Here is a 13356-nt window from a genome sequence, read left to right on the forward strand (position 1 = left end):
TGTGTGTGTGTGTGTGTGTGTGTGTGTGTGTGTGTATGGTGTATGGTGTATAGGGGTATATACTTTACCCCTGAGTCCTAGACCTCGACTTGAGCCCTGCAAACACTTCAGTCACCTCCCACCCCTCCCACCCTAGGATCCTTTCAAAACACCAGTGTTTCTGGGGACTATGGGGCAAGAAAAGGCTACGGAATATTTGTGTATTATGAAAGAATTTGTAACAGAGAACAAAGTAGGACCGGTGAGATAGGGAGGGGCCAGTGTCACCCTGATCTTCGAGGTGGTGGCTAATGCCAGAGGACCCCTTTCAAGGTGCCTCGGCTAGTCCTTGGGTTCCGGGATCCATCCCACTTTACCACCAGCTCACCCTGCAGCTGTAGCCCAGGACAGCTGTTCCTCTCGGTGGCCAGCCTTTGGAACACACTACCCCCTCCATGCACCCTATTCATAGCTGTTCCGTGAGGGTGGGCAGCTCCTGGACTGGGCCTGCAACAGGTGTGAGGGATCGGGTGACTGACAGATGAGCAGACAGCCTTGATTGTCATGTGTCTGGGAGGAATGTCGGGCCCAGAAGGGAGCTGTGGAATGAATGATGGAAAGGCCCATGGAATTGTCCTGGCTCTACCCAGTGTGCCAAATGGCACGCCTTCCCCTGACAAGGAGAGGCAGCCCCTGGTAATTTTCAACTGGTTATGGGGCACGGGGTTTCCATTTTCCAGCTCTCGCTCAAGTGGGCGCCCTCTCAGAACTGGGCCTTAACAGCTCCACCCCTCCCTTCCCCTGCCAGCTGTACCTGGATGTCATTTGATAAGCCCAGGCCTGTGGCAGAACCACCACCACAGCCCCTCAGTGTGAGCGCAACTCTCCGGAGAGGGAGGAGCTGCTGCACAGACTCTGAGAAATCAAAGTGGGCCCTGCTCTGGGCGGGCTCTGCTCATCAGCTCCGCAGCACCCTGGCAGGCAGATGGAGCAAACAGGCAGCGGGAGGAAGGCTGGCCGTGAGACAGGCAACAGTTTCTTGTCTGGACAGGTTTCCTTCCTAAGTGTGTGTCCAAGACCACAGCAGACAGTGATAGGAGGAGCGAACAGGCCAGGGGCAGGAGACTGCCCGTGACTGACCTGATCTCACTGTATTTTTTTTGCCTTTGAGCCATTCCCACATGGGGACAGACAGTGTGCTGGTCTCTGGCATTCCCTCTCTGACCTCACCTTCCCTAAGGAGGCAGCACTCAGGCTGAGGATAAGATCCGAGCTCCCAGATTGAAGCCCATGAGAATAACAGCTAACCTTTAAGAAGGAGAAACAGAGGCACAGAAGCCAAGACTTAATCTTAAGATGCAGCTCTCTAGAGGAGTGACTGGGGCTGGAGAGATGGCTCGGTGGTTAAGAGCACTGACTGCACCTCCAGAGGTCCTGAGTTCAATTCCCAGCAACCACACGGTGGCTCACAATCATCTGTAATGAGATCTGATGCACTCTTCTGGTGTGTCATATACATCGGATAAATAAATAAATCAAAGAAAGGAAGAAAAGGGAAAAGGGAAGGGGGAAAGAGTTAAAAGAAAAAGAAAGAAAGGAGGAAGAGTGACTTAATCTCACAGGAAACGCTAAGCCCAAAAGTCAGCTGCCTGCCACAGGGTGAGGGCTCTCATAGCCACCATGTGCTGGGCTGGCCCAGACTTACTATGGAGTTTGTGCTGCCAGAAGGCAATGGCCTTGTGGGTTTTTAATACAGCCCTATCCAAGCATGTCTGTGGGACCTGCCCAGTCAAACTTCTGGCATTCCAGCTGTCCCAGCACCCACTTCTTCTATCAGTTCCTTGCCCCCCCACCCCGGTCCCCTAAGGGAAGGAAAAGAGGAAATGGGCCTAACAAGGTAACAGAGGGAGGCTCTAACTCACTTCCACCTGGAAGACTTTGCCAACGTTTCCTGGGAGGAAGGTTAAGATCTAGAAAATCAAATGGCCTGATTGCTCCCCTTTCGGCCTGCATGATCTCAGTGAAGTCTGACCTCTTCTCTGTTACCAATGACATCCCTTGGAGTCTTTCAAGCAATCCTCAGCTTCCTCCCAGGACCAGGGTGAGCACCAAAGCTGTGTCTGGGGGCATTGCCTGACCTTGGAGCCTTACTGTTGAGGTCTGCTGTCTGGTTCTAGTCCTACAACAGACTGGGTTAAGTCTGGTGAAATTGTTTACTCTGATCATGTTTCCCTTTCTCCTCTGAAGACAAGATTATCCACAGATCCACCTTTGGAGATGTAGCAAAAATCAAAAGTGAGGGAGTCCATGCGACCTCATAACGTGAGTGCTCCTGTGATCTGTTGTCTTCCCTGAATATACTGAAAAAGGCCACAGGAACAAGAGACCCAGCCAAGGAAGCATGCCTCAGACTGAAGCCCTTGTCTGCACAATGTGTCAGTTTCTACTGTTTGTGAAATGGAATTCTAAGATGAGCCTTATTTGAAATGTGTCTGTAGATAAAAACTACTGCCACCAACTGCACCAGGAAGCAGCTCTCAGCTGTATAGGGCTTACCTGGCATGCTTTGTACAGGGATTGCCTGGCATAGGCAGGGCCCTGGAATCCCTATACGCAGAATATAGGTACATACATACACATATACACGTGTGTATAATTAATATATGTTAATTACACACACACACACACACATATATATATAGAGAGAGAAACTACCAGCCTACCAGCTAAAAGAAGGCCCTAAATATGCCTTGTCTTCCAAGGTATAGAACTGATAACCACATCTTGCACTGACAGCTGGGTCTCCCTTCTGACTCCAGTCACATCCAAGGGGCAGCTGGACCAGCGCTGAGAAAGCCACTAGTTAACGTAATGCAATGGAGGGAAGCCCAGGACTCCCCCTAAACACACGAGAAACTGGAGGCTGCCTGTTTACCCCAATGATTCTAACTGAAACCCACAGCAAAGCTGCCGAGTTCGCATCTCCCTAGTTCATCAGAGCAAGGTGCAGCCATAGAGATAATTACACCTGGTGTAGGACTTTAGAAAGGACCCCACAGGGAGCTACATAGGATTCTTTCCTAATGTTTGCAATGTGGAGATAATGGTTGGAATTCCAGTGTCCATGACCTTGAGAACAGAAGCCACACACTGAGGATGACAAGGAGAGAGGACTCAGGCTCCCGGGCTATTACAGAGAAGTCAGCTCATCCCTGGAGGGTCCACCACCAGGCTTCTTCTATAGGAATGGAAAACTACTGCTTTATGCACTGATGCCTTGGGCTTTGGATAATATGCACTCAGATATAACTAATCCAAGTTAGAAGACAAGAGAAGCAAGTCTCCAAGAAAAGAAACCAGGCAAATAAAATGGAAAATATTTTTTAAAAAAATAGTAATTGAGGGACTTACTTTGCAAGAATAGAGCTTGAATTCAACCCTCAGAATCCATGAAGAAGGACCAGGCTCAGGGTCACACTTGTAATCCCAGATGGGGCTGGGGGAGGTGGGGAAGAAAGAGAGCCCTGGGGCTTTGGCCTAGCCTACTTAGTGATCTCCAGGACAAGAGACAGTCAACACACAAACACAGTGATGACTCACACCAATAATCCTGACACTTGGGAGGCTGAGACAGGAGGATCACTACAAGTTTGAGGACAGCCTGGGCTGTATCATGAGTCACAGATTAGCCTAGACCATTCAGTGAGATTCAGTTTCAACTTCCCTACTACCTCCCAAAAAAGAAAAAAACAAAGAGTATAAGCCAGGGATTGGGGTAGCATTAGGGATTTGGCAAAATGAAGGAGAGAAAGCTTCAAAGAAATAACACACTTAAATGTCCTGAAATAGGAAGACTCTAATCTTATCATTAAAGATGCCTACACTCTAAAGTTTAGAGCCAAAGATGGGAAGAAAGACAGGATATAACCCAAAGATCATCAATATGAAATTGAAAACACAGAAATCGAGGCGATATTAAAACTTTCAGAAAGGAGAAAAGCAGATCATAAAATTCCCTAGGCAGAGTGAATCAGAACGGCACCAGGTACACACATTGCAAGACAAGCCAGGCATCACACGGCAGCAGAGCGGTGTGTTTACAAAGGGCTGCTGTACGCTACATGGTGTGGTGGACACTTGTAATCCCAGAACCCCCGGAAGCTGAGTCAGTTTTATAGGGTGGCTCTCATGGAGCCATCTGTAAAATTTAAGAATATCTTCATTTAAAATACCCAGTTTACAAAGAAACAAAGCCATTTACTTACAGGAGAAAGAAAAGGTATGCAACAGAGGAAACGTAGTCACAGCATAGCCTTCAGCTCTTTGCAAACATTGTGTGGCTTTTGCTCAAGGATATAGGACTCGCTCCATGGGAGTAGTCTCAGGTAATGGAAAGGGATGTAAAGCGGGTTTTTATTCTATAATGAAATAAATCTAGAATGCCTTAGTTATGACACCAAGATACAGTGACATAAATGTTTACTAACAGGATATAAAACTGAAAGAAAGATCACAATTTAACCCTCCAGGTCTTAGGAAGGAATCAGCACAAGAATCAAAAGCTTTTCCTTACTGATTAAAGACTCTTGGAATTCATAGCTATAAACACACTTGTCTAAGAAGATCAGTGGAATGCTATGTAGCACAACAGTAGAGCAAGCGCTTTATATATAAAGCCCTGAGTTGATCACCAACATACACACACACTGCATATTTCTCATCCATATTAATTAAGCCCTAGAATTTAAATTAAGGACCATCTAGAACCATCACCTTAGCTGCTCTATTTTATTATTATTATTATTATTTTCGAGACAGGGTTTCTCTGTGTAGCCCTGGTTGTCCTGGAACTCACTCTGTAGACCAGACTGGCCTTGAACTCAGAAACCTGCCTGCCTCTGCCTCCCAAGTACTGGGATTAAAGGCATGTGCCACCACTGCCCGGCTGCTCTGTTTTCTATTACTCTATCTCAGGTACCTTTCTTCAGACCTCCCTGCTCCTTTCTCCTGTTTCTATTCATCCATTGCTAGGGAGGAAATGGCCTTCCTCTTCTCTGCCTAGAAGATCCTGCGGACCTCAGATCCAGATCCAGGGACCAACCTGCTTGGAGAACCAGCTATTCCTGCAATCACAGGGCAAAAAAATCGCACACTGTCTATCTAGGCAAGGCCCCGGGTCTCTAACACAGCACTGTAGTCTTCTGCTGAGAGCCAGGTGCTGGCTCAGCAGTAGGGAGAGCTGGGCTGGGCTGGGCATTCCTAGGCAGGGACTGAAAGCCACCTGGGATATTGTATACACCTTCACTGTCAACATGTTCTTTCCAAGACGAGAGACTCCCAGTTTACCAAGAGGCTCAGGAGCAAATTAGGCTGGGACGGAAGTAGATAGAAAGAGGAGCCAGCTGGCAGGGCTGTGGTGCAGCTCAAAGGTAGAACACTTGTCTACCAAGGCTGACGTCCTGGCCTCCAACCACAGTTCCAAAAAAACAAGCAACTAAATAGAGTGCACTCCATAGATCTAAGGAAAGCATCTGGGTGGTCCTCTGTGGCAGAGACCACAGGGAGCAGGGAGAGTCAGCATTGGATCCCAGGCCTGGTGTCAGATATGGGAAAAATTCCATATCTGAAGTTCAGTCAGGTGCCTGGAGGACTTCCTGCCCTTACTAGCCATTGCCCTGGTGTCCCCCATGTGTCTTCTGTGTGTTGTAGGCCCTGGAAGAAAGCTGTGGGCAGTTCTGTGACTCCTGATCTCAGAGTAGAGCATCTTGTGAACTGACTCTATGTACCCAGCATCCACAGAGGGACGAGGAGAACAGCAGAGGCCAAGCCTGTGGACAGGACTGCTTGAGACAGACATGAGTATTTCCTTATGGGAGGCTGGGCTGCACTAAGAGACATCCTAAGCCATTCTTCTCTTTTCCCAGCTCTGCCGAGCCCAGTAAGATTCACAGATGAGCCCCGGAGAACCAGGTGGGGACCAGCATCAGGCCCAGAACCAACCATGCAGACTCTCCTAGCCCTGTGTTACTTACCTCTCAGTCTTTCCCCAGGACTACTACCTCCTTAAACCCCCCAGTTCCTGGCCAGGATCTTGCCACAGCCACCATCCAAAAAGAGTCTCTTAGTTCATGCAGGATTTGGGAAACATGCCTTAGTTATCTATCCCAGTTAGCTGTCTATCCCTGGCATAGAAAGAAACGGACCAAGGAAAGGAGAGAGAAAGAAAGGAAACAAAAGCCTTTTGTCTGCACAGCTCTATGGCCTCACTATCACAATCTGACACCCAGCTTCCAAAAGCGGTGAGTGGTCTCCTGTGTGTATTCCCTCCTGACGCCCCACCCCACCCCCTTTGCCTCCTACACACCACTGTGCCTTCTCTTTCCAGCTTTCCTCACCATCTCAAGGCACTGAATGAAGGGAAGAGAGGCCCAGGGCTTACCCAGAACTTCACAAGGAAGAAGGCATTAGAGGGCCCCCGTTCAAATAGCTCCTTGAGGCCTCCCTTCTTCTCTGGGAACTTGTCATAGATTTGGCGGATGTCCACAGTTTCGAGGTAGGGGTCACTGTAGCTTGGGCTTGACTGGCTGATATGCACGAACAGGTGTTTGTTGTACTGTGGACAGAAGAACAATCCATCTGAGACTGTCTGATTGAGAATTTCTCTAGCCAAGAGTGGGCTAGAGAGACAGCCCAACTGCCTACTTGCGATCTGGGGCAAATAACTTTACCTATCTGAGCAGGTCTCAGTTTCCTCATTCAGAAAAGGGAGGTGTTGTGGTTTGTATATCCTTAGCCCAGGGAGTGACACTATTAGAAGGTGTGGCCTTTCTGGAGGAGGTGTGTCACTGTGGGTGTGGACTTTAAGACCCTCCTCCTAGCTCCCTGGAAGTCAGTCTTCCACTAGCAGCCTTCAGATGAAGACGTAGAACTCTCAGCTCCTCCTGCACCATGCCTGCCTGGATGTTGCCACGTTCCCACCTTGATGATAATGGACTGAACCTTAAGACAGCCCCAATTAAATGTTATCCTTATAAGAGTTGCCTTGGTCATGGCATCTGTCCACAGCAGTAAAACCCTAGATGACAAGGTCAGGAGTAACCTGTTGCTGTACCCTGCTATTGTCTCAGATGATATGGATTCCACACTAGAGTCATCCTAGCTTCCTGAGAGCCCCTCAGAGCTAAGGAGTGGAGGACGGGGTGGTGTGTAGGGGGCAGGGTTAGGAGGAAAGGACACTAGAAGAAGAAGAGAAATAAGAGACAGGGAGAAGCCTGAGAGAACAGAAAGGGAGAACAAAGCCAGGAAGGCTTGAGGTGGGAGATATACACAAAGCAAGGGAAAGAACAGAGTAAAAGAAGGGGAAGGGAGGAGAGAGTGATGACACATAAGACAGTTGAGGGGAGAAGAAAGAACAAGTAATCTATTAAGACCTGAGGGAAAGGGAAGGAAGCCAGAAGAGGCAGGAAGGTTGGAAGGTGAGGTCTTCTGTGGGGGCAGGACTTCCAGGGTTGGGAATCCATTTAATAGGGTGGGTATTAGAGGACCTACTATGTGACTAGGGCCTCCACTAACAGTGACATATAGCATGGAGACAGAAGCTGCAGGATTCGAGGACTTTCTTTGGGGACAAGGCCTGTGGGATTGGTGACTTACTCTGGGCCTGCAAGACTGGGGCCCTACAATGGCAGCAGAACCTTTGAGATTACGATGGCCTCTCTTGGAGTTTGACAGTCAGATGCGAGAGGGACTTACTGTGTCGGGATCTTGCTGGCGCTCCAGGAAAGCCGAGAACTCCAACATCCAGAGCTTGGAGCTAGCTATGCTGCGGCCTTGCCACGGAGGAGCGGGCGGTGCGGAGGGCGAGGGGGTGGGCCCTGCAGGAGACTCAAAGCCTACATGAAGGGAGAGAGACACATGGGACTTGTCCCTCCTTGTCCTCCCTGTTCCTATCCTCAGTAAGAACTTGACAAAACCAGTGATTATGTGCCGTGGCAGGGCAGACCCTGTGCCCCATCCAGCTCAGTGGTCCCAAGCTTCTGCACAGGCCTATGATCAACGCAGATGGATTCTCAGCAGCCCAGGTTGCCTGGAAAGCAACTAGGGCAGGCACTGCAGGATTCTTGCCCTAGGGTAATTTCTAGTCCAGGTAGGAAGATAACCAGCAGAACCAAACAGCACACTAATTCAGAGGCCCTGGAAGCAGGAAGTTTCCTGGAGGGCTCACAGTTGCCTCAAACCCATAGAATATCAATTATGACAAAGGTTTCTAAGGAGTGAACACAGACCTAGGCTAGTGTTGATGAGGTGGGAGGGCCCCCAGCACCACAGAAGACTTCTTGGTGCCTTTGAGGCCAATCAGGAAGATGAGGCTTAAAGAAGGCATTAAGAAGCAGGGCAGAGGTGGGGCATACCTTTGATCCCAGCACTCAAGAGGCAGAGGCAGGCAGAATGCTGTGAGTTCGAGGCTAGCCTGCTCTACAGAGCTGAAAGAGGGAGAGGGGAGGGAGGAAGGATGAGAGTCTAGAAGGGGTGGGGGTGCTCCAAGCTGGGAACCAGCCAAAGCAAGTGTGTGGGGGCTGGGAACCAGCTGACTGAATCTGGAAAGCCGAGCTTTAAGGAAGACCTTTCTGGATTGGTAGTGGGAAACAAGGCTCTGTAGAGAGCCAGGGATGCTGGCAAACAGGATGGATTCCATTCCCAAGTCAAGGAAGGCCATGGATGAGCTAAGCTGGGCTGAGAAATGGTCAGCTTCACAATTTTTTTTTTCTCCTGGTAATACTAGGGATGGAAGCCTGCCTGGAGCAAGCACTGTGAACCAAAAAAAAAAAAAAAAAAAAAAAATTCCTGAAAAGCAGCTGTGTCTGGCTGGGAACAAAACACTCCTGGAAGGAGTTTCTGCGTCTACAGAGACTGATGGGCCAATTGGAATGTCAGCACTGTGGGAAGATCGGGAATTTATTTCAGAGGCTAATTACTTTATTTACGCTAGTTGTAGTCTTCTGGAACATGCATTCCTTACCTCACTCTGTATCTGAACTAATACCACGTGGCAATAAATAGCCACCTCTCAGAAGCTGTTAACTTAGCAGAACGCTAGTTTCTGCCATTCTAAAAGCTAAGGGCGTCAGCACAGAGCATCTTAGACCTGTAGAATAGCTCCCTGTATCTCATTGTGCCTGCCTCTCTGGTATAGCCACCAGTGTATTTTAAAGTTGTCTTGATTCATGACTTTCTTTGTCCAGTAAAAATATAAAACCCCTGTGATCCCATGTCCACTTGGAACATGGAGTTTGGGGGTAACCTAAATCTGTGTTCCCAGGCCATGGTCAATCCTAATGGCTCCAGAGTAAACTATCCCTTATTCCATTTAAGATGGGAGCTGTGGTTTTGATGCAGATAGCAATCTAGGCAAGCTCCCTGCTGCTGAACTGGGCAGTTTTTCATTCCTTCTTCATTGTGGAAAAAGGATGGGACAGAGGGAGACACAGTAGAGGCAAGGTCTTCAGGATCCAGATTTTTCTTCTGTGAGCCTCATGGCCTCTAGCATCCTGGACAGAAGCAGTGGACACAGCCCAGGGTAAACAAAAGGAAGAGGAGACCAAGAAAGAACAGTCCAGGAGAGAAGCCAGCCATGCTGAACACACCAGCCCATGCTGAGGGCATCCATCCCCCCTTTCCTTCCTTCCTTTAGCCCCAGGGCACCCAGGAAGGTGTTCAGAGAGTGAGGACCCACAAGGATATGCAGATACAGCTGGCCTAGAACAAACAGGAATGGCAAAGAAAGAAGACTACCTCGGCTAGACAGAGGTCTGCAGAGCCCTGACTGGGCAAACAGTGGGCACCTGGGTGGGGGCAGGAGAGAGGATCCATGGCCCAGGAGCAGTGACCACAGCCCAGAGGCAGAGCAGGGAGCACAGTGGACAGAACAGGGAGCACAGGAAGCTGAGGCTCAGGAGTCCGGCAGATCCACTGCAGAGCTCAGAGCTCACCGACAGGAACCACGCTGCCTAGAAGCATCTTAAGGCTGGGAATAGCATGGCGAGAGAGAGAGCCAGTGAAGAGGAGACTGCAGTATTCCAGGCAAGAATTAGGTGGATCTGAGTGCAGACTGCATCAGCATGGACAGAGGGAAGAGAACAGAAAAGAGGACAGGGACATGAGGAATGGACCCAACTCAGAGATGCTCTGTATGGGGATGAAGGAAGCAGTGAGCAGGCACCAGGGCTGCCAGGAAGCCTGAGGAACCACAACCAGAATGGTATAGCTGCTCTCTCCCCAAGGAAGGGTGAAAACCCTGGCCTGGACTGCAGTGTGGAAAGAGATGAGGAAGCCTCCTGCGAGAAGTTCAGAACTGAAGCCTGGGGGAGGGACCAAACCAGCAACTGCTTAGGTATCAATGCCCAGCAGGCATCAGGGTCTCCTGTGCTTGGAAAGCTGTGCCTCTCAGCTCCCAACTGAGAAGCGATGGTAGCACTCTGAGGGGAAAGCCTGAAGAGCCAGCAGCACATGTACCCTACAAGGGCAACCTGGGCACAAAAGTGCTTCCTTCCATTCTGTGTCAATCCAATCCAGCCGGCCCTGAGCACAAGTACAGCATTTGGTGTCACTCCAGAATGCCACAAGGGGCCCATGAGGCATGGCTGCAGCATGACATCTCGCCATGGTAAGAGCAGGACCCGGGTGCTGGGAGCCTGGGACCTGAGGCAGGAGGCAGAGGGTGTGACACATACAGGGATCATGCACCACCCACCTACCTGGCAGAGGCAGCGGAGGCTGGACAGGGTAGGTGTTTTGAGAGAAAGGTTTCACACTGCAGGAGAAAAGAGAGAGGAGGCATCAGGCTCTGGGGAGAGTGTTGGAGTCGCTCTGGTAGCTTGGCCATTGGTGGCCTTAGGCCTTAGAAGACATTGGTTTGGTTTCTAACACCCTCCCCTGCCAAATCCCCCAGGCTTTGTGTTTGAGTTATAGAAGCAATATCTCTTGAGGCAATCCACCTCACATCCTTTCTGGGGCCAACCTGATGCCCCTTTGGGTATCAAGCTTTAGTTCCACCTACACCCTGTACAGACGGGCATTTAAGTAAATGGCTCTGAGTGTAGACACTGCAGACTAAGTAAGTGATGTCCAAGAGCAAAGCTACCCTGAATAGGCTGATCGCATACTGCATGCAGCCCGTGCCCCCCTGCCCCATCTCCCCTAGCCAGGCTCAGTTCAGGAAGTGAGGGGTAAAAAGGTAAACCGTACTCACTCGTGGGACGTTCCAGGTTGGCCTGGCAAAGCGCCTTGCCAAAACTGTGGAGGCAAAAAAAAAAAAGTGCAGACTCAGCACAGCTGCGTTGTGCATGGGGCCAGAACTCGCGCGCGAGGAGCGTGGGGAAAGTCTGTGAGGGAGAGGCCATGCAGGCCTCCAGGTGGAAAAGGCAGAAGAGAGGCAGTTCCAGCAGTGGAGGAAGGCAAGCCAAGGCTTCTGAGCCAATGCTAACAGGCAGCGGCCACACCAAGGTGTGTTTTTCTCTATGCTCCATGGGGAAAGCCCAGCCTGCTGACCGGGCACTTTCTCCCTCCCATCTGGAATCACAGGGCAATGTAAGGCCTCTAAGCATGTGTGGCTCTGAGTTCCCAGAGCCAAGAAGTCTACTCAGGGGCTCAGTGGTAGAGCGTGTGCCTAGCTTGCTCTTGAGTTGTGTTCCCATCTCGCACATATAAAAAAAAAGAATGATTTAATCCAAGTGTCAACACACACATTTTATGTCCCATCTACTTAACATTCCGACTAACACTAAGACTCTCTCTCACTATGATAACGGAAAGACATGTGGAATTCAAGACATTCAGTGGTTCTTCCCCATCTGGGAGGACAGTGCAAGTGGGGCATCTTGAAAAGCTATTCAGGCTGTAGGACAAGCTTGGGAAGGAGGACCATTTCTGGAACATTCTAAAAGTGTGACGATGCAGACATGGCTTGGAGACTGGTTGTTAGGCTGGCAAAGTTGAAATCTGAGCACAGATTTGTCCCTAGACATCAGCTCTCCACTCGGAACGGGCACTCTTGGGGTGCAGAGCAGGAGCAGAGACAAGCAAGATGAGTGGTGGGTGGGTATTGAGGACACCGTAGTGCGACGTCAAAGCCTTGGGATTGGGTTCCCATCCTTCTGCTTCCTCAACTATAAATTAAGCCAATTCTCATTGGGCAGCTTACGAGAGCAGTCCCTTGCCTCTCTCCAAAGGCCTGCTGTGTTACTGCTAAAGAATAAGCGGAGGTTCTGCCACGGGGCAAAGCTATGCTTTTAGAATGGGCCCTGGAAGGACTCAGAAGACAGGAATTGAGACTAGCCACTGTTCTACTCTGCAGAAGAGAAGGGTTGAGGAAAAGCTGCATTGGCCTCTTGCTCTGGGCTGCCCCACTTACCCCTGAGATTGCTGGGTAGCCAGGGCCCCGGGCAAGAGCCATTTTACTGTGGAAGGCTGTGGCCGAGACGATCTGTGCGGACGACATGGCAGCCATGCTCTGCAGGGCCTTGTTCTTAGCTGCCTGGTCCTGGGGAGACATGGGAAGGGAACACCTGAGCAGGGCCACCAACCAGGCTCAGGGGAGGCGTTGTCTGGCCTTGGGGTCAGAAAAGTTGTGCAGGGCTGGCAGCCAGATCTGCAGGCCAGGTTGAAGTTTGAAGTACTAATGTGCTGGTGACTGAGCAGGTGGCTTGGCTTCTCTGATCAGTTTCCTCATCTGTTGGGGACACAAGAACCTGGCTAGAGACTATGTATGCCAGGCTGCCTGCCCGATTTTCCACACTGCCTTCTCTAGCTCTCCTCTCTGTCTCTTTCTAGTGCTGGAGATGGAACCCCAAGCTTCAAGCATGCTAAGCATGAGCTCTACCATTGAACCTGAGGCTCCAATTAGCATCTTTATCAAATGGAGACACTGGTGAGTCAATATCTCCTGGTGAGTGAGAATTTGGTAGAACCAAGTCTGCTTTGAGTAAGGCAAAAGCTGAGATTGGCAGATACCTGTGTAGCTTAAAAATCTGCAGGACAATTAGAAGCTACTCGGGAGCAATCTGGAAATAGGTGTGGCCTGGAGCAGCATACAAAGGACCTTGAGAAAGGCTAGTACACTTTGACCCCAGGAGGGCAGAGGATATCTCTTATGAAGAACTGAGTCACAGATTAGGCAGGGATAGCCTTAAGAGTGGTCCACTCTGGGGCTCAACTGTTCCACCATGTTCACAGCTTGGTGGTTATTTAGCGCTGGGACCCTCGGAAGGTAATTCAGCAAAGTCAGGAAGGTAAGTCCACTTGACAGCCAGCATTAGTGGTCTACAAGGAGAGGAAGACTGACTGGTCGGAGTTTGCTCTCTATGTGGTGACGCCCTTCTC

General features: G+C 50.0%; 1 protein-coding gene across 2 annotated transcripts in view; it reads right to left on the reverse strand.

Annotated features, from left to right (window-relative positions):
* Positions 1-13356, reverse strand: part of Tead4 (TEA domain transcription factor 4) — a 74856-nt gene that overhangs the window by 7486 nt on the left and 54014 nt on the right. Inside the window, exons 5-9 of one of the 2 annotated variants that reach the window (XM_021164535.1) lie at positions 12389-12517; positions 11228-11271; positions 10734-10789; positions 7732-7871; positions 6419-6592 (exon numbers count right to left, since the gene is read on the reverse strand). In XM_021164535.1, coding sequence (XP_021020194.1) covers positions 6419-6592; positions 7732-7871; positions 10734-10789; positions 11228-11271; positions 12389-12517 — 543 coding nt within the window. The remainder of the gene's footprint in view (positions 1-6418; positions 6593-7731; positions 7872-10733; positions 10790-11227; positions 11272-12388; positions 12518-13356) is intronic. The other variant, XM_021164536.2, reaches the window with a different exon arrangement.

The sequence above is a fragment of the Mus caroli genome, chromosome 6 (assembly GCF_900094665.2).
Source record: "Mus caroli chromosome 6, CAROLI_EIJ_v1.1, whole genome shotgun sequence".
In the NCBI taxonomy this organism is placed as follows: domain Eukaryota; kingdom Metazoa; phylum Chordata; class Mammalia; order Rodentia; family Muridae; genus Mus; species Mus caroli.